Genomic DNA, 22048 nt, shown 5'->3' on the forward strand with positions numbered 1-22048 from the left:
CTACTCTGCATTTTGCCCCTGAGCCTGTGAGTGGGTTCCCCTTGCAGGAAATCCCGCTGTCTGAGATCCTGGCGGTGGAGCCAGCCCAGACCTCCGCCCTGGTGCCGCCGGGCGGCAACCCGCACTGCTTCGAGATCGTCACGGCCAACGCCACGTACTGCGTGGGGGAGGACTGCGCCCCCACCCCATCCACCGCCAGCCAGCAGCAGAGCGGGGTCGGGCTGGAAGTGGCCATGGCCTGGGAGAGTGCCATCCGCCAGGCCCTCATGCCTGTCATCCTGCAGGATGCTCCCAATCCTCAGGGACAGGCTCCCCACAGTGAGTGAGAGCCCCGGGGCCTGGAATGGGCTCTGGGGCAGCGGGGAGAGTGCCCTCTACCCCGCTCCCTGCAGCACAGCACCCCCTAGCACCGGGGTGGGTCACTGGGGCCAGCGCTGACTGTGAGGGGAGAGCGCCCCCTACCGAGCCCACACCCTGATCCTGCAGCACAGCGCTTCCTAGTGCCTAACCCTCTCCCTGCAGCGCTCTAGGTGTCTGCCATCCGAGCGCACGCTGGTCCCTGTTTGGATCGGCCGGGAGTCCAGCCCAAACCACCAGCATCCTGTCAGACCCTGCTGGGCCTAGCCAGGCAGCATCCCAAGTGGGGGAGGTGATTGTCCTGCAGGGGGTGAGGCCGATCTCACCGGGGGGACACCCAGATGGTCCTGGGGATGGAGCTTAGCGTCCGCATGGCTGGGAGGAGCTCAGTCCTCAGATGCTGCAGCTAGGGTTAGGGACGGGGGCGGGGACTTGACACGCCTTTCCCCATGTAGGATTTCGTGCCCTGGACACAATATGCGGTGGGGAGGGGAATCCTAATTTGGCTCAGGCCAGGCCTGTCTGGTGCCAGCTCCTAATCAAAGGCCCCTTTTCCCTTCCCAGGGCAGGCGTCGCTCCGGATCTCTGTGTCCAACAGCCAGATCCAGGAGAATGTGGTGAGTAGAGGCCCCGCCCCTCTCTTTCTGCCCTGCCCCTTCTCTGTGTTTGTCCAGACCCAAGAGAACGTGGTGAGTAGGGGTTCCACAACCCTCGCCCCTCAGCTCTCTGTCTGTATATAAAGAGTGGAAACATGAACCAACGGCTAAGGAGGAGCACAAAGGAATAGCATGAGCATGTAGGGACAAAACCAGAAAGGCTAAGGCACAAAATGAGCTACATTTAGCAAGCGACATAAAAGGCAATAAGAAGAGGTTGTATGGTTAGCTCAGGAGCAAGAGAAAGGTGAAGGAAAGTGGAGGTCCTCTGCTTAGCAGGGAAGGAGAGCTAATAACGGGCGACCTCAGGAAGGTGGAGGTGCTTATGCCTCTTCTGCTTCAGTGGCCTCTGAAAAGGGTTAATTTGTGACCCGGTATGTAACACAATTAATGGTAATGACAAAAGGGAAGGAGTGCAAGCCAAAATAGGGGAAAAAAACAGGTTAAATAAGGTAGATCTATTCGAGCCATCAGATGAAACTCACCTGAGAGTACTTAAGGAGCTAGCTGAAGCAAAATCTCGGAACTGTTGACAATTATCTTCGAGAACTCCTGGAGCACGTCAAAGGCTTTGTGAAAGTCCAAGTACACTATATCCACCGAATCATTCTTGTCCACATGCTTGTTGACCCCCTCAAAAAATTCTAATAGATTGGTGAGGCGTGATTTCCCTTTACAAAAGCCATGTTGACTCTTCCCCAACATATCGTGTTCATCTGTATGTCTGATAATTCTGCTTTTTACTCTAGTTTCAACCAATTTGCCTGGTCCTGAAGTTAGACTTAACTGGCTTGTAATTTCCTCTGCAGCCTTCTTAAAAGATCGGCGTCCCATTAGCTCTCTGCCAGTCATCTGGAGAGGCTGATTTAAGCGATAGGTTACCTACCATAGTTCTTCAGTTTCATATTTGAGTCCCTTCAAAACTCTTGGTCCTGGTGACTTATTACTGTTTAATGTATCAGTTTGTTCTGAAACCAAATCTATTGACACCTCAATCTGGGACCTCGCCTGTCTCTATGCTCCCCCCTGCATGTGATGGACACCCTGCCCCCCCCCACCCCGGATGGGCCGACATGACCCTTTTCCTTGTGCCTTTGCAGGACATAGCCACAGTTTACCAGATCTTCCCGGACGAAGTCCTGGGCTCAGGGCAGTTTGGAGTTGTCTATGGAGGTGGGTTCAGGGGGAGGGCGGGATGCAGGGCCTGCCACTGAGAACCTCTGGGGTGGGGTGCGGTGGGTGTTTGTACAGGGCAGTTTGGAGTTGTCTATGGAGGTGGGTTCGGGGGGAGGGCGGGATGCAGGGCCTGCCACTGAGAACCTCTGGGGTGGAGTGCGGTGGGTGTTTGTACAGGGATTGCTCACCCGGCAGTGCACTGAGATGCAGCTGCTTCTGGGGTGGAGCGCGGGCGGGGGCTGATTAATGGCTGCACAGGGATGCTGCAGACCAGTTCAGAAGGAAAATGGAAGAAAAATCCCGTGTCCAACCCTATTTTGGGTAGGGGAGACTAGCTGGCTTCGGGGATGGGGAATGGGACATGGGACCTTTCACCTCTAGGGGGCGCTGGGTCCAGTCTACCCCCAGGGTGGGGGACTGGCAGGGTCAGGGGGTGGGCAATGGGACACAGGGCCTCTCCCCTCCAGGGGGTGTTGGCTCCCCTGGGACGAGGACCCTAATGCCTGTGTTCTGGCCCCCGCCAGGGAAGCACCGTAAATCGGGCCGGGACGTGGCAGTGAAGGTGATCGACAAGCTACGTTTCCCCACGAAGCAGGAGAGCCAGCTGCGCAACGAGGTGGCCATCCTGCAGGTGAGAGGGGGACGGACAAACAGACAGCGACGCCGCTCGGCTCCTCGCTCCCCCGCCCTGGAGAGAGCACACCCTCCCCCCCGTGGGGCCTGCCTCAGGGGCCCCGGGCTTGGCTGGCTTAGGGGCACTTTTGAGAGCTGGTCCTGAGGTTGCTGCTCGCTGCAGCGAGTTGCATAGGTCTCAGCTCAGGTCCCAGCAGGGCAGGGAAACACCGGTTGAGCCAACCGAGGCAGCACATGGGGCTGGGGTTTGCCTGGAGCTGGGTGGCTCATGGGGGTCACCAGATCCAAAGGGGGGTGGGGCTGGCGGGCAGGTGGATTCCCTGCCTCCAGCCCCGCTTTTATCTCTCCTCTCCCCGGCCCCCAGAGCCTCCGCCACGCAGGCATAGTGAACCTGGAGTGCATGTTCGAGACGCCCGAAAAGGTGTTTGTGGTGATGGAGAAGCTCCACGGGGACATGCTGGAGATGATCCTGTCCTCGGAGAAGGGCCGGCTGCCCGAGAGGCTCACCAAATTCCTCATCACCCAGGTGAGACCCTCCCCCCCACGCCCCCACCCCGAGCTGCCCCAGCACCGCGGCTTGTCCCTGGGGCCGCTGGATGGGGGAGTTCACCAGGACAGGCCGGGGGCATGTGGCTGTCTGTCCTGGCTGGAGGGGACCGGCCCTGCGCTGCGTGTCCGTCTGGCTGGCGGGGACCGGCCCTACGCTGCGTGTCCGTCTGGCTGGCGGGGACCGGCCCTACGCTGCGTGTCCGTCTGGCTGGCGGGGACCGGCCCTGCGCTGCGTGTCCGTCTGTCTGGAGGGGACCGGCCCTGCGCTGCGTGTCCGTCTGTCTGGAGGGGACCGGCCCTGCGCTGCGTGTCCGTCTGTCTGGAGGGGACCGGCCCTGCGCTGCGTGTCCGTCTGGCTGGCGGGGACCGGCCCTGCGCTGCGTGTCCGTCTGTCTGGAGGGGACCGGCCCTGCGCTGCGTGTCCGTCTGGCTGGCAGGGACCGGCCCTGCGCTGCGTGTCCATCTGGCTGGCGGGGCTGAGCTCTGCTCGGGGTATGTCCCTGTTGCCCTCTGGGGTGGCCCAGCCCAGCCTGGTCCCTCAGCTCCTCCCTGGGGTGGGGTACAGGGGGAACAGGCAGCGCCCCCTCCCTCCCCTCCAGCTGGCAGGGGCAGACCTCCCCCCCCAGGCTGCTCTCTCCCCCCTACACCCCCGCCAGCCCCTGGGGGAGACCCCTCTGCTGGGCGGACGAGGGGAAAGGGCCCCTGTAAGCTCTTGGGGCAGCCCTGGCCCCCCGTGCGCGATGTCTGACTTGCCCCATCCCGGCAGATCCTGGTGGCCCTGCGGCACCTCCACTTCAAGAACATCGTCCACTGTGACCTGAAACCCGAGAACGTGCTTCTGGCCTCCGCGGAGCCCTTCCCCCAGGTGAGACCCCTCCCCCAGGTAGACCCCTCCCCCAGGTTGGATTGCCCTACCACCCTCCACAGGGACCAGGTGTGACTGTCCCACCCCTGTGTGCCGGGACCCCCCCTCCCCCAGATGAGACCCCTCCCTCGGAGACCCCTTTCCCCAGATGAGGCCCCTCCCACCCCCCCTCGAGGATCCCCTCCCGTAGGTGAGACCCCCCTCCCCCACATCCCTCCACAGGGACCCCCTTCCCCCAGATGAGAGCCCCCCTCAAGGACTCCCTTCCCACATGTGAGACCCCCCCCACCACCCTCTATAGGGACCCCTTCCCACACTCCCTCTTCCCCTCTGCTGTTTGTGACACCCCCATCTCACACTGTGGAGACCCCTTATCCCCCACCACTCCTGGGGCATTGGGGAGAGAGCCCCTCACGCCGCTCCCTGCAGCACAGCGCCCCCTAGCACCTCACTGGGGCATTGGGGCCAGCCCTGCCCACCAGGGAAGAGCGCCCCCTGCTGAGAACCCTCCCCCGGCTCCCCCATTCCCCCCCGCCCAGGTTAAGCTGTGTGACTTCGGCTTTGCCCGCATCATCGGCGAGAAGTCGTTCCGGCGCTCGGTGGTGGGCACCCCGGCCTACCTGGCCCCCGAGGTGCTGCTGAACCAGGGCTACAATCGCTCGCTGGACATGTGGTCGGTGGGCGTCATCATGTACGTCAGCCTGAGCGGCACCTTCCCCTTCAACGAGGACGAGGACATCAACGACCAGATCCAGAACGCTGCCTTCATGTACCCGCCCCACCCCTGGCGCCAGATCTCCGCCGGAGGTACCTGCCTTGGGGGGAGGGGGGAATTCAGCCGGAGGGACCTGCCCTGGGAGGTGGAGGGGGGCTCTTGCTGAGGGGAGGGATAGCTCAGTGGTTTGAGCTTTGGCCTGCTAAACCCAGGGTTGTGAGTTCAATCCTTGAGGGGGCCTTTAGGGATCTGGGGCAAAATTGGGGGCTTGGTCCTGCTTCGAGCAGGGGGTTGGACTAGATACCTCCTGAGGTCCCTTCCGACCCTGATATTCGATGATTTCTATGACCTGCCCCCAGTGTGTGTTCTAGTTGTGTGGGGGGTGTCTGTTGCCTCCTAGTGGCAGGACCCAGCCACCACAACAGCTGGCTGAGGACTCCCAGCTATGGGGTTTGCACCTCAAGCTCTAATAGCGGGGGGGGCCCAGACCCCCTGTGAGGGGGCAAAACCCCCAACTGACACCCCCCATCCCTGCAGCACAGCACCGCCAGCAGGCAGGCCTGTGTTGCCGGGGCGCCGTACCCGCTATCCCCACGCCCCGTGGCTTTCCCCAGGGCAGACTCGGGCCCTCCCTGCCCCCGCAGGCTGCTCCATGACTCCCCCACGCTCTCTCCCCCTCCAGCCATCGACCTGATCAATAACTTGCTCCAGGTGAAGATGAGGAAGCGCTACAGCGTGGACAAGTCCCTGAGCCACCCCTGGCTCCAGGTATGTAGGGGTGGCCCAGCCACGGCCCAGCAGCCTGCCCCCAGACCCGGCAGCATCCCCCAGCCCTGCCCGTGTCCCGAGCCATCACCTAGGGGAACGCTCAGGAGGAGTGTCGCTATCGCTGTGGAGAGGTGGGGAAACTGAGGCACAGAGAGGGGCTGGGACTTGCCCAAAACTTGGGAATGGAACCCAGGAGTCCTGGCGCCCAGCCCCCCCTGCTCTAACCACTAGACCCCACTGCCCTCTTACACAGCTCACAAGCCTGCTGCTGTTGCCCCTGTGCCCAGTATGGTCCTGCAGCCCCTGCCCTTGGTTGCAGCAGCAGAAGGGATGACGGAGCAAGCTGGAGGTGGTGGTTCTGGTGTTGTCCACCGGGGGACAGCACTGGCAAATGCCCCAGCTGGCCCAGTGCAGTTCTGGTGTTGTCCACTGGGGGGCAGCACGGGCACATGCCCCAGCTGGCCCAGTGAAAGGCAGTTCTGGTGCTGTCCACTGGGGGGCGGTACCAACACATCCCAGCTGGCCCAGTGAAAGGCAGTTCTGGTGCTGTCCACTGGGGGGCGGTACCAACACATCCCAGCTGGCCCAGTGAAAGGCAGTTCTGGTGCTGTCCAGCAGGGGGCAGCAGTGACGTACCTGGTCCCTGTTAACCCCTTACTGCCCCTGCAGGATTACCAGACGTGGCTGGACCTGCGGGAGCTAGAGACCAAGATGGCCGAGCGCTACATCACCCACGAGAGCGACGACGCCCGCTGGGAGCAGTTCGCCGCCGACCACACCCTGCCCTACCCCGCCCACCTGCGGGCCCCCCGGGGGCCGCCCCCCGAGGAGGAGGAGGGGGAAGGGGAGCTGCAGGGGCTGACAGAGCGGGTCAGCATTCTGTGAGCCTGGCCCCCCACCCCGTGGCAGAGAGAAGACCCCTCCCCCTGCTCCGGTGGAGGGACAAGTCGGACCCCTGGGGATGGGGGTGAAGGACACCCCTGCCCCCGCTTTGTGCTGTGGGGACGCGGCTCCCCCTGCTGGCGCCAGAGCAGACAGGACGGCTCCCTTGCCCCGGCTGGTGCATTGTGAAGAACACCCCCGCCTGCCTACCTGCGCCCTCCCCTGCCCACGGGGGCCACCCTGGGGGCCGTGGGCAGGCGGCCCCAGGGCTGAGGCGAGGCAGGTGGGGGCCCGGAGATGGGCTGGGGGCCCCAGGACATGGTGAGGGGCCTTGGCAGGGAGTGACGCCCGGCACAGCCGCTGAGGTCGCTTGGTGCCCGTCTGGACGGCCCTCGGATCCCATGGTGCCCAGGCCAGTGGAAGAATGGAATAGAAGAGGTCAGCAGCCTCAGGGAGGGGGCCTGGCAGGTGGGCCCAGGCTCCTGGGGATGTGGGTGGGGGCCTGGCGCCGTGATCAGGGGCTGAGGGCATGAGGGGGTGGAGTTCCAGGTGCATGTCGGGGGCCTAGGGGTGGCTGAGGGGTCCCAGCGAGGTAGTTAGGGGGTTGGGGGAGGGTGCAGGATGTGCTAGGCTCCCATGGTTATGAAGTGGGGGGGGTCCCAAGGGTGTGGGGTTGGTGTTAGGGGCCTGAGCTATGAAGGTTTTGGGGGGAATAGGGGCCCCTCCCTGCACCCACTTTCCCTGGTGCATGACTCTGGGGGCAAAAGGCGATGTCTCCATTTTGGGGAGCACAGAGGGAGCTGAGCTCCCCCTCCAGTCTTCAGCGGGGTAGAGGGGAGAAGCGTCTGTCCTCAAACCTCCCCCCGCCCCCAACCCCTGCTGGCTCCAAGTCGTCTTGGCCAGACTGAAGCCACCCTAGGCCGAGCCCTGATGGATCTTGGTGCCCTGCTCCACATGTGGCCGGCATGGCCATGTGCATCCTGGCCTGGGCACACACGTGTTCACGGCGGGGCCAGGGGAAGGGCGAGTAACTGACGAGGCCGATCGAGATGGGGCTGATCTACGCTGCCCTCCGGTCGATGCTCATTTGAGGACGTGTGTGTATAAATAAATCATGAACAGAACCCACCCAGCCTGCCTTTGAACTGAAATGTACGCGACCCCCCTGTGCGGGGTGAAGTTGAGTCACGCTCCCCCCCCCCAGCTGGAACGGACGGGGTGGGGGTGATTGCTCCGCACTAGAGCTAAAAGCCCCAGGTATTGCTTGGGGTGACCCTGCCCCACTGTAGGGCACAAGGTGCTGCCTGGTGCAGGGCTGGGGGTCATTCTTGCTGAGGAAGCACCTCCGAAAGTTTCAGATTTAGCCACGCTCCGAAGTTGTGCTCAGGAGCCATGGTTCTAATCCTGCTTCTACCGCTGGCTGCGGGCAAGCCCCTTCCCTGCTCTGTGCCTCGGTTTCCCCAGCTGTACAATGGGGATAATGGCACGGACCCAGCTTGGCAAAGTGCTCTGAGTGCTCCAGCGGGAAAGGCCTTGATCCGAGTTACGGGTGGTGGTTTGTTATCTCGTGTGGGGTTTTTTTTAAAGCAGTGCCAGTTTGGGGTGGGCACTGAAGCTCTACAACCCGACTACACGGGTCGGGCGGGAAAACAACTGGATCCTTGCGGGTTGGGTCAGCTCTGCTCCCGCCCGGGGGGCTGGCGTGGTGGCAGCTCCATGCCCTGCTCCGGGCACACTTGCGTAGTGTTTGCTTGTGGCCTAAAACCAGACCTGAGCCGCTCTCTAGCGTGGATGCTCGTTGCATCACTTGAAAGTTGGCTTGCACCTGTAAATTGACCGGCTGCAGCTCAGTTGATAGATACCAGGTTTAAAGTGCTTTTAAGGCATCCAGGTGGAAGAGTGAGCACAGCCTCGTGTCCGCCAAGGGTCTCCCGTTCGCACCCCTGACACAGGCACTTGGGCCAGGAGAAAATCGGTGTGTAGAGCCAGTCTCAGTGGGTATCCAGTCCCGCCTTTGGGGCGACTGGGGCTCCGGGGCATTAAACATGCCCCACGCAGGAGTTGTTGGTGCTCGGCTGCCCGGGTAGCTGAGGCGAAGGGAGGTCCGTTTGGAAGCGCTTGGAGCCCAGGGTCGTGCCCGTGAAGCCGGGGCCGGTGGCTGTTTTGGGAAGCATGGCTGGGATTAGCCCACAGGTGTCGATTTTTTCCCCTATTCGGATCTCTCCGTGTTACAGCCAGAGAAGAGGTAGAGTTTGTGACCATGGAGGGCAGGCTACTGGGGCTCTCAAATAGTAATAATCCCTGGCGCTTTTGAAAGGAGGGGGGTCTTAGTCCCATTTTATGGCTGCGACAACTGAGGCAGTGTGAGGGGACGGGTCGTGCCTGTGGCAGACCCCAGCGCTGCCCAATCTGCTCAGCCACACGAAAAAGCCGCGTGAAAGCACCACGCAGAGCTGCTTTGCTGGAGGGCCCTGGATTGACCCTGGTCCAAAGCTAAACAAGCGCAGTGACAGGAAGGCAAAGCAAATGCCGCGTGAGCCCCGCTAGGCCGCTCTGCAGAGGATCTGAGTCAGTTACAGCCCGCCCAGAGGTGGGTTGGCTCTTTAGCTCAAGCTGCACCGGATCCCGCTTTTAGCTCAGGAGGGCCCCGGTTCAATCCCCAGGCTGTCAGCTGAGGGTGGTGCCTGGCTCCAAAAAATCAATCTGTGGGTTTGTCCCCAGGCACTTCTGCTGTCCCTAGACAGAGCCTAACTTTGCTGTCTCCAGAGCTCTGGTTTCCCTAACCTGAACGCCAGGTCCCGTCTCTTAGGATACTATGTAGTGAAATAGTGGTAACCCTTTAAATAGTTGGTGAGCCCTCTAGAAGTGCTCACTGTGTTCCAGGTTTTCCCCGAGTAGCCGTGTGGCTAGGTAGCAGGGCCCGGCTAGTTAGGAGCTGCGGTTAGACGGACCCCGCTGTGCCCATGCAAGTTCTTCCTTCCAGGTGGAGCTGGGAGCACGGCCTGGCCTGAAGGGTGCCCACCCATTACAAGCCCCCCGTTGGCAGTCCCTTGGCCTTTCCCAGGCGCTAGCTGGTTTGGCCTGGAACGGCTCACGCTGGGCGTCTGCTGTAGGTTCAGTCCTTTTGGGTGGGGGGTGGGGAATTGCACCCAAGACGTCTGAGCCAACTGTGAGATTGAGGTGCGGGAGAATGACTTGTCACTTGCCCTGGGTGAAAACTTCTGGCCCCCCTTTCTTTGTGCAGCTCTAACGCTCCCATGGGTTGGAGCTAGGGGGCGGGGGGGTGAGGGTCGCTCTGAGGTCAGAGATGTGCTGGTCCCAGTCCCAAGCTGGTGGCTTTCCCAGTTGAGGTGTTGGTTGACCTTGTATCTAAGGACCAGGAGGCAACTAGTCAAAGGTAGCTTTAAGCCCATCTCCCTTAAAGGGCCATCCCGTCCCCCGGCCACTAGGCTTCAGGTTTAGGGAGACGAGGTGAAATATGTGACCCTCCACAACGCCAGAAGGTGTCTTGACTCCCACTTGCCCCCACCCCTGCATCTGGGTGGGGAGTAGGGGATCTAGTGGGTTAGAGCAAGGGGGAGCCAGGACTCCTGGGTTCTATTCAGAGCACTGGGTGGGGAATAGGTTCATGTGGTTAAGCAAAGGAGAGGTAGGGAGGCTTCTATTCCCCAGCTCCTCCACCAACTCATTGTGTGAGCTGAAGCAAATTTCATCCCTGCCCCGTGCCTCAGTTTCCCCATCCATAGAATCTGAGGCGAGAGAGTGAGACACCCCTGCATCTGGCAGCTACAGAGTTGGTTGGGAAATCTTTTCCACAAAGGCCAAACCCACCCCTGAACCTGAGCATGGTGTGCTGGGGGGACAAATGGTCACCCGGTGAAAACCCAGTGCTAAATAACCGTCACTCCTGGTTCTGAGCCATCGGTTGGTTCTGAGAAACTCCGGCTCTCGGCAGTGCAGGGGACCAAATGACTCTGCGTCATGCCAGGAGCCGCACTGGAATTGCCGGGCCTGTCTGCATGATGCCAGGAGACAGCGTTGGGGGCCGTGGGCCGTCCCCTGCACCTGGAGCCATTTCTCAGTTCTCTGCTGCTGTGAATCCCCAGTGGCTGCCAACGTAAACAGGAAACCACTGAGAGCAACTGTCTGGGTGGGGGCTTTGGTACACCCGGGAGCCAGCGCGCCCTGGCACCAGGCCAGCGTAGCCCCCAGGGACCCTGCCAGAGATCAGTGCAGGGGAGCACGGCGTTCCCAGGCCTGCAGTTGTGACCAGTGGGTGGCAGACGGTCACTGGGGGTGCACAGACTGGGCTGGTTCCTGGCTGCATGCCCGGTATGACTCACTCCTGGCTGACATGTGAATCATAGAATCATAGCATGTCAGGGTTAGAAAAGACCTCAGGAGGTATCTAGTCCAACCTCCTCCTCAAAGCAGGGCCAACCCCAATTAAATCATCCCAGCCAGGGCTTTGTCAAGCCTGACCTTAAAAACCTCTAAGGAAGGAGATTCCACCACCTCCCTAGGTAACCCATTCCAGTGCATCACCACCCTCCTCGTGAAATAGTTTTTTCCTAATATCCAACCTAAACCTCCCCCACTGCAACTTGAGACTATTGCTCCTCGTTCTGTCATCTGCCACCACTGAGAACAGTCTAGACTCATCCACTTTGGAACCCTCTTTCAGATAGCTGAAAGCAGCTATCAAATCCCCCCTCATTCTTCTCTTCTGCAGACTAAATAATCCCAGTTCCCTCAGCCTCTCCTCATAAGTCATGTGCTCCAGGCCCTCCAATGTTTCCACATCCTTCTTGTAGTGTGGGGCCCAAAACTGGACACAGTACTCCAGATGCAGCCTCACCAATGTTGAATAGAGGGGAACGATCACGTCCCTCAATCTGCTGGCAATGCCCCTACTTATACACCCCAAAATGCCATTGGCCTTCTTGGCAACAAGGGCACACTGTTGATTCATATCCAGCTTCTCGTCCACTGTAACCCCTAGGTCCTTTTCTGCAGAACTGCTGCCGAGCCATTCGGTCCCTAGTCTGTAGCGGTGCATGGGATTCTTCCGTCCTAAGTGCAGGACTCTGCACTTGTCCTTGTTGAACCTCATCAGATTTCTTTCGGCCCAATCCTCTAATTCAGTGGCCCACAACCTTTCTGTGGGAATAGCATATTCCTATTCCCAGAAGACTGTGGCGGGCGCCAGACATTTCACTGCCGAGAAGCGACAATTGCGCCCACGGGCACCGCGTTGCGGACCCCTGCTCTAATTTGTCTAGGTCCCTCTGTATCCTATCCCTACCCTCCAGCGTATCTACCACTGCTCCCCGTTTAGTGTCATCTGCAAACTTGCTGAGGGTGCAATCCACGCCATCCTCCAGATCATTAATGAAGATATTGAACAAAACCGGCCCTTGGGGCACTCTGCTTGATACCGGCTGCCAGCTAGACATGGAGCCATTGATCACTACCCGTTGAGCCCGACAATCTAGCCAGCTTTCTATCCACCTTATAGTCCATTCATCCAGCCCATACTTTTTTAACTTGCTGTCAAGAATCCTGTGGGAGACCATGTCAAAAGCTTTGCTAAAGTCAAGCAATAACAAATCTACTGCTTTCCTCTCATCCACAGAGCCCGTTATCTCGTCATAGAAGGCAATTAGGTTAGTCAGGCATGACTTGCCCTTGGTGAACCGTCAGTTTGGGGGGTTTCTAGCAGCTCATGGCTTTCAGGGCATCCTCCGGCCGCCCCTCCACGCACTATCTGGCCTGTCCGTCTGGGGCTGCTGAGGGCGGCTAGTTTAGTACATGAATGGTACAGGGGTACTAACCCTGGGCTTGTATTTATCCAGCACCTCTCAGCCGGCAGGAGCCCAGCGCCCGGTGCAGGCGATCCATGGAGGGGCTGCAGCCATGGCTGAATTGCAGCCACTTCTGGGCTGGGATGGGGCGCGGACGGCAAACGCAGCCATTTGGGGCGCTGTCTCTCCTGCCCCAACCCAAGGACCACAAATCCTCCCCTCCCATCCCCTCCCCTCCCAAAACTCCGCTCACCAACAGCCCCTCGCTTTTCCCTGTAGCTCCTCCCCCACCCAGCTCCCATCCCCCTCCATTTGCTTCAGTCTGGTCTGAGTGCTGGGGGGGACCTTATTCTCTCGGAGGCAGTACTGACCCCATACCCCAGTGTGGTGCTACAGGGCGCCCTCAGTGCTGCCGGGAGTGGGGTGGGGGGCTTGGTAGGGGGTGCCGTGCTGCAGGGGTCGGGCAGGGGGCTCGGCAGGGGGTGCCGTGCTACAGGAAGTGCTGTCCTAGCATAGGTCCCCACCCGGGCCCTTTTCCTGGGGGTATCAGGCCGAACCCTGGCCCAACTCCCGCAATACCGCCTGCCCCCCCCATGCCCTCCACCACTCTGACTTGGGGGGCACCGATTGCTCCCGAGGGGGCTGTGCTCAGCGTCCGCTCCCAGGTGTAGGGAACCAGGCCAGGTACTTCCCGGGCCCCGAGCCACTCACGGCCTTCAAGTGCTTTTGCTTTATTTGCCTTCACATTTTTGGCAGCTTGGTCTGGGCTCTCCACAGCCTGGCCCTGCCCTCCCCTCCCCAGTTCTCCCCCCACCCTCCACAATGCTCCATGGCCTGGCCCCTTCTTCCCCTGCCCTCCTCCCCCACCCCCCCTGGCCGCCTTTCTGATATACAAGAATTAGAGATCCCAACCCCAGGCAATGCCCCTGCTTGTCCCTGGGCAGGGGAAAGATGTTTTGGGCCTTTGAATTATGACCCCCCCTGCACAACCACCTACCACCCATCCACCATCCATCCACCTACCACCCACTGTCCATCCACTCACCATCCACCCACCTACCACCCACTGTCCATCAATCCACCTACCACCCACTCTCCATCCACCCACCATCCACCCACCTACCACCCACTGTCTATCCACCCACCATCCACCCACCTACCACCCACTGTCTATCCACCCACCATCCATTCACCTACCATCCACTGTCCATACACCTACCACCCCGTCCATCCACCCACCGTCCATCCACTGTCCATTCCCCACCATCCATTCACCTACCACCCTGTCCATCCACCCACCTACCATCCATCCACCTACCACCCACTGTCCAGCTACCCACCATCCATCCACCTACCAGCCATTGTCCATCCACCTACCACCCCATCCATCCATCCACCATCCATCCACCTACCAGCCACTGTCCATCCACCTACCACCCCGTCCATCCATCCACCATCCATCCACCTACCACCCACTGTCCATCTACCCAACATCTTTCCACCCACCCACGTATCTCCCATTGATGGATCCAGCCAGCCATCTACCCCCTGCCACTCATTCAGCCATGCCCCTATCCATTTAGCCACCCCCACCCATCCGTCCATCCTGCAACTGGGACACCATTTCACCGCACTGTGACAGGGCCCTCATTTACACCCAGAAGAGAAGGTGAAGTGGCCAAATCCCCCATGGGTGCGTGGCATTAGGGGACTGTGTGCAGCAGCCGTGCAAGGCAGCTGTGCGGTGGTCGTGCATGGTGTTGAGTGCCTGGGCCCAATGGCCGTGCACGGTGCGAGGTGGCCGTGCGTGGCATTGGGCGAGTGGGCACAGCGGCTCTGTGTGACGATAGGCGAGTGCGAGCGGCAGTTGTGTGTGTGTGTGTGTGTGTGTGTGTGTGTGCACGGCCCGTGCTGGCATAGTGTGGGAACGGGGGCACTGAGCCGTTGGCGATGGCAGCGCCAGCCCCGTGTGCTGCGTCTGGGAACGTCAGCAATGTTTCCCTCTTGCCAAGAACAGGTGGGCTGGGCAGTGCTTGCCTGTCAGCCCTGATCGCCCCCCGCAGGGACCTCAGACTTCCGCCTGCCCCAGGGGCAGACGGGCCCAGGGCTGGGCCACCCCCCAGCCAGCCCTTGGAAACCCCCTTTCCAGTGTGTGTGCGAAATCCCGGCCCGTGCTTCTTAGAAATGGGTAGTGCAGGGGTCGGGGCGGGCAAGGGCGCTGGCTGGCGAATGGCAGTGCAGCAGGCAGAGCTGCCAGCCATTCATACGCCAGCTGAGGTAGCGGGGGCGGCGGGCGTGGGGGAAGCCTTTGAAGATGCAAAGGAGCCAAGATCTGAGGATGCATCTGTGCCCCTGAGCTGCGCCGGTGCCATCATCCCCCCAGGCTGGGGGCTTCCACTCAGCTCTCCAGAGACCTTCCCTGGCGGCTTGGTATGTTGCTGTCCCCCACTTCCCCCTGCTCTTGAGATCAGTTCCCGGGGAGGGGAAGGGAAAGGCTGGGGCAGGTGGCTGTACAGGACCCCTTCCCGCCGCCCCAAACCGTGCATGCTGCCTAAGGGGCAGGGGTCTGGGTGGGGCAGACATGGGGGACTGCCTGGTGGAGCAGGGGAGGGAGTGGGGGGGGCGGTGAACAGTGAACCCCTCCCTGCCAAATGCCCCCTCCCCCAGGGCCCCACAAGTAAATAAACTGCAGGGGGTGCAAATTGGGGAGGGGGGGTCTGAGTGGGAGATGAGGGCACATGTGTTATACCGGGGGTGGGGGATGGGAGGGTAAATAGAGGTAGGGGTTGCTACATTCACCCCCCCCCCCCAGCTGTCTTGGGGCCACAGAGGTGGTTCCCCAACTCACACGGACATAGGGGGGAGAGGCTGAGCCGAGGCAGCTGTTTGCCCCCCAACTTCTCCCAGAGCCGGCACCAAGCCCACCCCATCCTCCTCCCAGGGCCCTGCCAATGTGCAGGGCCCAGGGTTCCATCCCCAGCCCCTTTCCACACGCCAACATGCCCTTTACACGCACAACCCTCACAGCACATGCGTCCCCCACAGTACACAGGCTCCCTCCCCCACATCATTGTCACACGCCATCCCCTGTGACAGACACACCACGTTTCACACCCAGTTCCCGTGCAGCTCAAACACCCACAGCCACGCAACCCTGCCACACGCACTGGGGAGGCTGCTCAGCCAGAGATCCCCAACCACTGGACAAGGGTAGGTTGGTACCATTATCCCCTGTGCTACGGATGGGGAAACTGAGGCACCGAGAGGGGAAGTGACTTGGCTAAGGGCAGCGGCAAAGCCAGGAATGGAACCCAGGCAATCTGACTCATAACCCCCCCACGGCAAACATTTACCCTTCCCAGGAACAGAACCCAGCTCCCACCACCACCCCCGCTCTGACCTCTAGACCCCAATTCCCTCCAGGAGCTGAGGACAGAACCCAGGAATCCTGATTCACAATTCCTCCCCCAACCCTAGTCCCCTCCCTGAGCCAGGAACAGAACCCAGGAGTCCTGATTCCCCAGCCCCCCTGCTCTAACCCCTAGACCCCACTCCCCTCCCAGAGCTGAGGCTAGAATCCAGGATACCTGGCTCCCAGGCCAGTGCATTGTCTACTGGACCGCCCTGCTTCACACAGATACCCCCCGGTCCCCATAAAACCTGCCAGCTGCATGTGCCACCCTGGCCCCCCATTGGGGACAGTGCCCCCTAGTGCACACAGCGCCCCCCAGAGGCCACCAGCCACAGTTCTGCTCCCGCTGAGGGTGATTCCCCACTCGCTGTGCGGCAGGATGGGGCTCCCTCCCCCACAGCCGCACGGCCAGCTGCCACGTGCGCCGTTCACCGCGTGGGGCACGTGTTCCGTGCTCGGGCTGCCAGGCAGAAAGCCGGGCCCCAGGGAAGTGTCATGGGCTGGGAAAGGAAATGGTTGCACCGCAGCCTGCCTCGGCCACCCTTAAAGAGCCAGGGCCTGCGTGCTGGAAGCCGGGTGTGTGCGGGGTGGGGGCGAGGTTGTGCAGTGGCCCGTTGGTGACATGCACGGGCATGCTGAAGTGGGAGGCCTTGGGAACGTGGGCTGTTGAGGTCCTGGGCCAGGCTTTGTTGTGTTCAGTGTCGGCCGATGGGCTCGTCCCACGACAGCCAATGGGCGAAACCCTGGGAGAGCTTTTAAAAAAAGATAGTTACGTATTTGTATCACAGTAGCACCTACAAGCCCCAGTCACGGCCCAGGCCTCCATGGCGCTAGGAGCTGTACATTTGTATTGCTATTAGGTGTATTACGGTAGCGCTTAGACACCCCAGTCATGGCCCAGGCCCCCATGGCACTAGGAGCTGTACATTTGTATTGCTATTAGGTATATGACAGTAGTGCTTAGAAGCCCCAGTCATCCGCTAGGCCCCCCCACCCCATGGCACTGGGAGCTGTACATTCGTATTGCTATTAGGTGCATTACGGTAGCGCGTAGATGCCCTGGTCATGCGCTAGGCCCCCCCCCCATGTCACTAGGTGCCGTAATTTGTACTGCTCTTAGGTGTATTACAGTAGCGCCCAGGGGCTGCAGTGTGCCAGGCGCTGTACAAGCAGAGAACAATGATCTTGTGTTTTCTCACCTGTCTGCTCGTTGGTTCCCCCCACCATGTGTGAGAATGACTGTGAGGCCAGCTCCCTCTCATGAATCGTGAAGAACGCGGACTCAGTGCATGTGCGTGTGCATCCCGCATATGTCCTGCCAGGAGTGGTAGATACGCTGGAGGGTAGGGATAGGATACAGAGGGACCTAGACAAATGAGAGGATTGGGCCAAAAGAAATCTGATGAGATTCAACAAGGACAACTGCAGAGTCCTGCACTTAGGAGGGAAGAATCCCATGCACCGCTACAGACTAGGGACCAAATGGCTAGGCAGCAGTTCTGCAGAAAAGGACCAAGAGCAGAGGTGGGCAAACTACGGCCCGTGGGCCACATCCGGCCCGCGGGACCCTCCTGCCCGGCCCCTGAGCTCCTGGCCCGGGAGGCTAGCCCCCAGCCCCTCCCCGGTGTTCCCCCTCCCGCACGGCCTCAATGCACTGCACCGCTGGCCCAATGCTCTGGGCGGCCGGGCAGGGCAGTTGCAGAGCCGCGGCCTGACCCGGTGCTCTGGGTGGCGCGGATGTACCGCCGCCAGCCATCGGTGCGCCAGGCAGCGCGGTAAGGGGGCGGGAGGGTTGGATAGAGGGCAGGGGAGTTCGGGGGTGTGGTCAGGGGTGTGGATGGGGTCAGGGTGGTCAGAGGGCAGGGAACAGGGTGGATGGGGCAGGGGTCCCTGGGGGGCAGTCAGGAATGAGAGGGGGGGGTTGGATGGGGCGGCAGGGGGCAGTCAGGGGTGGGAGGTCCAGGGACAGGGAGCAGGGAGTGGTGGATAGGGTAGGAGTCTTGCGGGGCAGGGAACAGGGGGGTTGGATGGTGCAGAAGTCCCGGGGGAGCTGTCAGGGGGCAAGAAGTGAGGGGGTTGTATAGGAGGTGGGGGCCAGGCCACGCCTGACTGTTTGGGGAGACGCAGCCTTCCCTAATGGTCCCTCCATACAATTTTGGAAACCCGAGGTGGCCCTCAGGCCAAAAAGTTTGCCCGCCCCGATCTAGGGGTTACAGTGGACGAGAAGCTGGATATGAGTCACCAGTGTGCCCTTGTTGCCAAGAAGGCTAATGGCATTTTGGGATGTATAAGTAGAGGCATTGCCAGCAGATCGAGGGACATGATTGTTCCCCTCTATTCGACATTGGTGAGGCCTCATCTGGAGTACTGTGTCCAGTTTTGGGCCCCACACTACAAGAAGGATGTGGAAAAATTGGAAAGAGTCCAGCGGAGGGCAGCAAAAATGATTAGGGGACTGGACCACATGACTTATGAGGAGAGGCTGAGGGAACTGGGGTTATTTAGTCTGCAGAAGAGAAGAGTGAGGGGGGATTTGATAGCTGCTTTCAACTACCTGAAGGGGGGCTCCAAAGAGGATGGAGCTCAGCTGTTCTCAGTGGTGGCAGACGACAGAACAAGGAGTAATGGTCTCAAGTTGCAGGGGGGGAGGTCTAGGTTGGATATTAGGAAACACTATTTCACTAGGAGGGTGGTGAAGCACTGGAATGGGTTCCCTAGGGAGGTGGCGTCGCTTCTGTACCCGCCTGCCCCACATCAGTTAATTTTCTGTTCCCAGCCCTTACTTCTGCCCCAGCCCACCTCAGTTCTTCCTCCCAGCCCCACATCTGTCCCTTGTCCCCCAGACCCATGTCAATTCTGCCCCCTCGCCCCACATCTGCCCCTCGCCCCTCAGACCCATGTCAATTCTGTCCCCAACCCCACTTCTGCCCCTTGCCCCTCAGACCCATGTCAATTCTGTCCCCAACCCCACTTCTGCCCCTTGTCCCCAGGCCCATGTCAACTCTGCCCCCTAGCCCCACATCTTCCCCTTGCCCCAAGACCCACCTCAATTCTGCCCCCCAGACCCATGTCAGTTCTGCCCCTCCAGCCCCACATCTGTACCCAGCCGCACCTCTGCTCCTTCTACAACTGCGGATGCTCTTCCCCGCCCCGGGCCTGTGGGGAAGGGCAGCTCCAGCAGGGCCACCTTACTGCAGAGATGGCAGGGGAAGGAGGGAGCGGGGCCACCCACAGACTCCTCTCCTCCCTCCCCTCCCCCCAAAATCCCGTAGGCTATGTGCCGGGGGGAGGGGGGGAGGGGAGGAGCCTCTGCCGGCCTTCTGCAACTCTGATTGGCTGCTCTCCCCCCAAGGAGGTGAAGCAAGTGGGAAAGGACAGCCAGTCAGCTTGTGTGTGTGCTGCCCCCTGCTGGGGGGACGAGCCCTGCTCCGTGTGTGTGTGTGTGTGCTGCCCCCTGCTGGCGGGGACGAGCCCTGCTGTGTGTGTGTGTGTGTGTGCGCGTGTGCTGCAGGGACAAGCCCTGCTCCGTGTGTGTGTGTGTGTGCTGCCCCCTGCTGGCGGGGACGAGCCCTGCTGTGTGTGTGTGTGTGTGTGTGTGTGTGCGCGTGTGCTGCAGGGACAAGCCCTGCTCCGTGTGTGTGTGTGCGTGTGTGCTGCCCCCTGCTGGGGGGACGAGCCCTGCTCCGTGTGTGTGTGCGTGCGTGCGTGCGTACGCGTGTGCTGCAGGGACAAGCCCTGCTCTGTGCGTGCGTGTGTGTGTGTGTGTGCTGCCCCCTGCTGGCGGGACGAGCCCTGCTCCGTGTGCGTGTGTGTGTGTGTGTGTGCGTGTGTGCTGCAGGGACGAGCCCTGCTCTGTGTGTGTGTGTGTGTGTGTGTGTGCTGCCCCCTGCTGGGGGGACGAGCCCTGCTCCGTGTGCGTGTGTGTGTGTGTGCGTGTGTGCTGCAGGGACGAGCCCTGCTCTGTGTGTGTGTGTGTGCTGCCCCCTGCTGGCGGGGACGAGCCCTGCTCCGTGTGCGTGTGTGTGTGTGTGTGTGTGTGTGTGCTGCCCCCTGCTGGCGGGGATGAGCTCTGCTCCGTGTGCGTGTGTGTGTGTGTGTGTGTGCTGCCCCCTGCTGGGGGGACGAGCCCTGCTCCGTGTGTGCGTGTGTGTGTGTGTGTGCTGCCCCCTGCTGGCGGAGACGAGCTCTGCTCCGTGTGCGTGTGTGTGTGTGTGTGTGCTGCCCCCTGCTGGCAGGGACGAGCCCTGCTGTGTGTGTGTGTGTGTGTGTGCGCGTGTGCTGCAGGGACAAGCCCTGCTCTGTGTGTGTGTGTGTGTGTGTGTGTGTGTGTGCTGCCCCCTGCTGGGGGGACGAGCCCTGCTCCGTGTGTGTGTGCGTGCGTGCGTACGCGTGTGCTGCAGGGACAAGCCCTGCTCTGTGCGTGCGTGCGTGCGTGTGTGTGTGTGTGTGTGCTGCCCCCTGCTGGGGGGACGAGCCCTGCTCCGTGTGTGTGTGTGTGTGTGTGTGCGCGCGCGTGTGCTGCAGGGACAAGCCCTGCTCTGTGTGTGTGTGTGTGTGCTGCCCCCTGCTGGGGGGACGAGCCCTGCTCCGTGTGTGTGTGTGTGCGCGCGCGTGTGCTGCAGGGACAAGCCCTGCTCCGTGTGTGTGTGTGTGTGTGTGTGTGTGCTGCCCCCTGCTGGGGGGACGAGCCCTGCTCTGTGTGTGTGTGCGTGTGTGTGTGTGTGTGTGTGTGTGCTGCCCCCTGCTGGGGGGACGAGCCCTGCTCCGTGTGTGTGTGTGTGTGTGTGTGTGTGTGTGTGCACGTGTGCTGCGGGGACAAGTCCTGCTCTGTGCGTGTGTGTGCATGTGTGTGTGTGTGCTGCCCCCTGCTGGCGGGGACGAGCCCTGCTCCGTGTGTGTGTGTGTGTGTGTGTGTGTGTGTGCTGCCCCCTGCTGGCGGGGACGAGCCCTGCTCCGTGTGTGTGTGCGTGTGTGTGTGTGCTGCCCCCCTGCTGGCGAGGACGAGCCCTGCTCCGTGTGTGTGTGTGTGCGTGTGTGTGTGTGCTGCCCCCTGCTGGGGGGACGAGCCCTGCTCCGTGTGTAGGGGGCGCGTGTGCTCTGAAGACACAGTTGATGCGGGGGGTTGGGGAAGTTCCTCACTGCTACTCAGCCCCGCTCTCTCTTCGCAGCGCCCCCCGCAGCACCATGCTGAATGCCAGCGCCCCCTGCCCGTCCAACGCCTCGCGCTGCGGGGTGGATTTCCAGGCTGGCCAGGAGCTGGTGGTCTCTCTCTACGGTGCCGTCTTCCTGCTGGGCCTGGCCACCAACGCGCTGACCCTGTGGCCCATCGTGCAGCAGGTGCGGCTGGGCAACGTGCTGGCCGTCTACCTGCTGGGCCTGGCCGCCTCCGACGTGCTCTACCTGCTCACCCTGCCGCTGTGGATGCTTTACGTGTGGCGCGGGCACCGGTGGACCCTGAGCAGCCTGGCCTGCCACGCCGCCGGCTTCGTCTTCTACTCCAACATGTACGTCAGCGTCCTGCTCCTCTGCCTCATCTCCCTGGAGCGCTACCTGGCCGTGGCGCACCCGCTCCGCTCCCTGGGGCTGCGGAGCCGCCGCTCGGCCGCCGTCGCCAGCGCCGTGGTGGCCCTGCTGGTTTTCACCTTCCACATGGGCATCGCCCTGCGCTCCCCGGAGCCGGCCAACGCCTCCTGCTACGACAGCTACCCACTGCAGCCCGGCGTGGCCAGGTTCAACTACTTCCGGGTGGCTGGCGGCTTCGCGCTGCCCTTGCTGGTCCTGGGGGTCTCCTACCTCAAGATCTTCCAGGGGGTGCGGGCCAGCAACACCCTGCTGGACTGGCAGAAGGCCAAGGTGAAGCGTCTCTCGATGGGCGTCATTGCCATCTTCCTGCTCTGCTTTGCCCCCTACCACCTGCTGCTGCTGGTGCGGACAGTAGCCTCCGCAGTGCTAGATGGCTGCTCCCTCTGCTCCTTCGAGCAGCAGCTCCACCTGCCCTTCTCCCTGGCCCTGGCCCTGTCCAGCCTCAACAGCGCCCTGGACCCCGTCCTCTACGCCCTGGTGAGCGACAGCATCAAGGGGGACCTACGGAAGGTGTTCGGCTGCGTGGCGCGTGCCCCGGCACCCGGAACAATCACCTCTCTGGCCTTGTGACCGGAGCTGGCATGGCACCGACCGAGGGAAACTGGATCGGGGATGTCCGATGGCACCAGAAGGGGGAGCGACGTGCTT

General features: G+C 61.4%; 2 protein-coding genes across 2 annotated transcripts in view; both read left to right on the forward strand.

Moving 5' to 3' along the window:
• The window catches only part of PRKD2 (protein kinase D2), a 28938-nt gene extending 21899 nt beyond the window's left edge, over positions 1 to 7039 (forward strand). The window contains exons 10-18 of the mRNA XM_074937887.1: positions 48 to 318; positions 922 to 974; positions 2114 to 2186; positions 2714 to 2820; positions 3187 to 3348; positions 4138 to 4236; positions 4776 to 5043; positions 5634 to 5719; positions 6389 to 7039. Coding sequence (XP_074793988.1) covers positions 48 to 318; positions 922 to 974; positions 2114 to 2186; positions 2714 to 2820; positions 3187 to 3348; positions 4138 to 4236; positions 4776 to 5043; positions 5634 to 5719; positions 6389 to 6604 — 1335 coding nt within the window. The 3' untranslated portion in view covers positions 6605 to 7039. The remainder of the gene's footprint in view (positions 1 to 47; positions 319 to 921; positions 975 to 2113; positions 2187 to 2713; positions 2821 to 3186; positions 3349 to 4137; positions 4237 to 4775; positions 5044 to 5633; positions 5720 to 6388) is intronic.
• Positions 7040 to 14715: 7676 nt separating this feature from the next.
• LOC141976565 (putative G-protein coupled receptor 132) lies at positions 14716 to 22048 on the forward strand. The gene is made up of 2 exons (XM_074937587.1): positions 14716 to 14835; positions 20986 to 22048. Exon 2 carries the CDS (start codon positions 21002 to 21004, stop codon positions 21968 to 21970), a length of 969 nt encoding a protein of 322 aa, XP_074793688.1. The 5' UTR covers positions 14716 to 14835; positions 20986 to 21001; the 3' UTR covers positions 21971 to 22048.

Source organism: Natator depressus, chromosome 23 (genome assembly GCF_965152275.1).
Source record: "Natator depressus isolate rNatDep1 chromosome 23, rNatDep2.hap1, whole genome shotgun sequence".
Lineage (NCBI taxonomy): Eukaryota > Metazoa > Chordata > Testudines > Cheloniidae > Natator > Natator depressus.

Bases quoted from the DNA above. Each gene is read 5' to 3' on its own strand.
- LOC141976565 (XM_074937587.1), top strand. From the start codon at position 21,002: ATGCTGAATGCCAGCGCCCCCTGCCCGTCCAACGCCTCGCGCTGCGGG.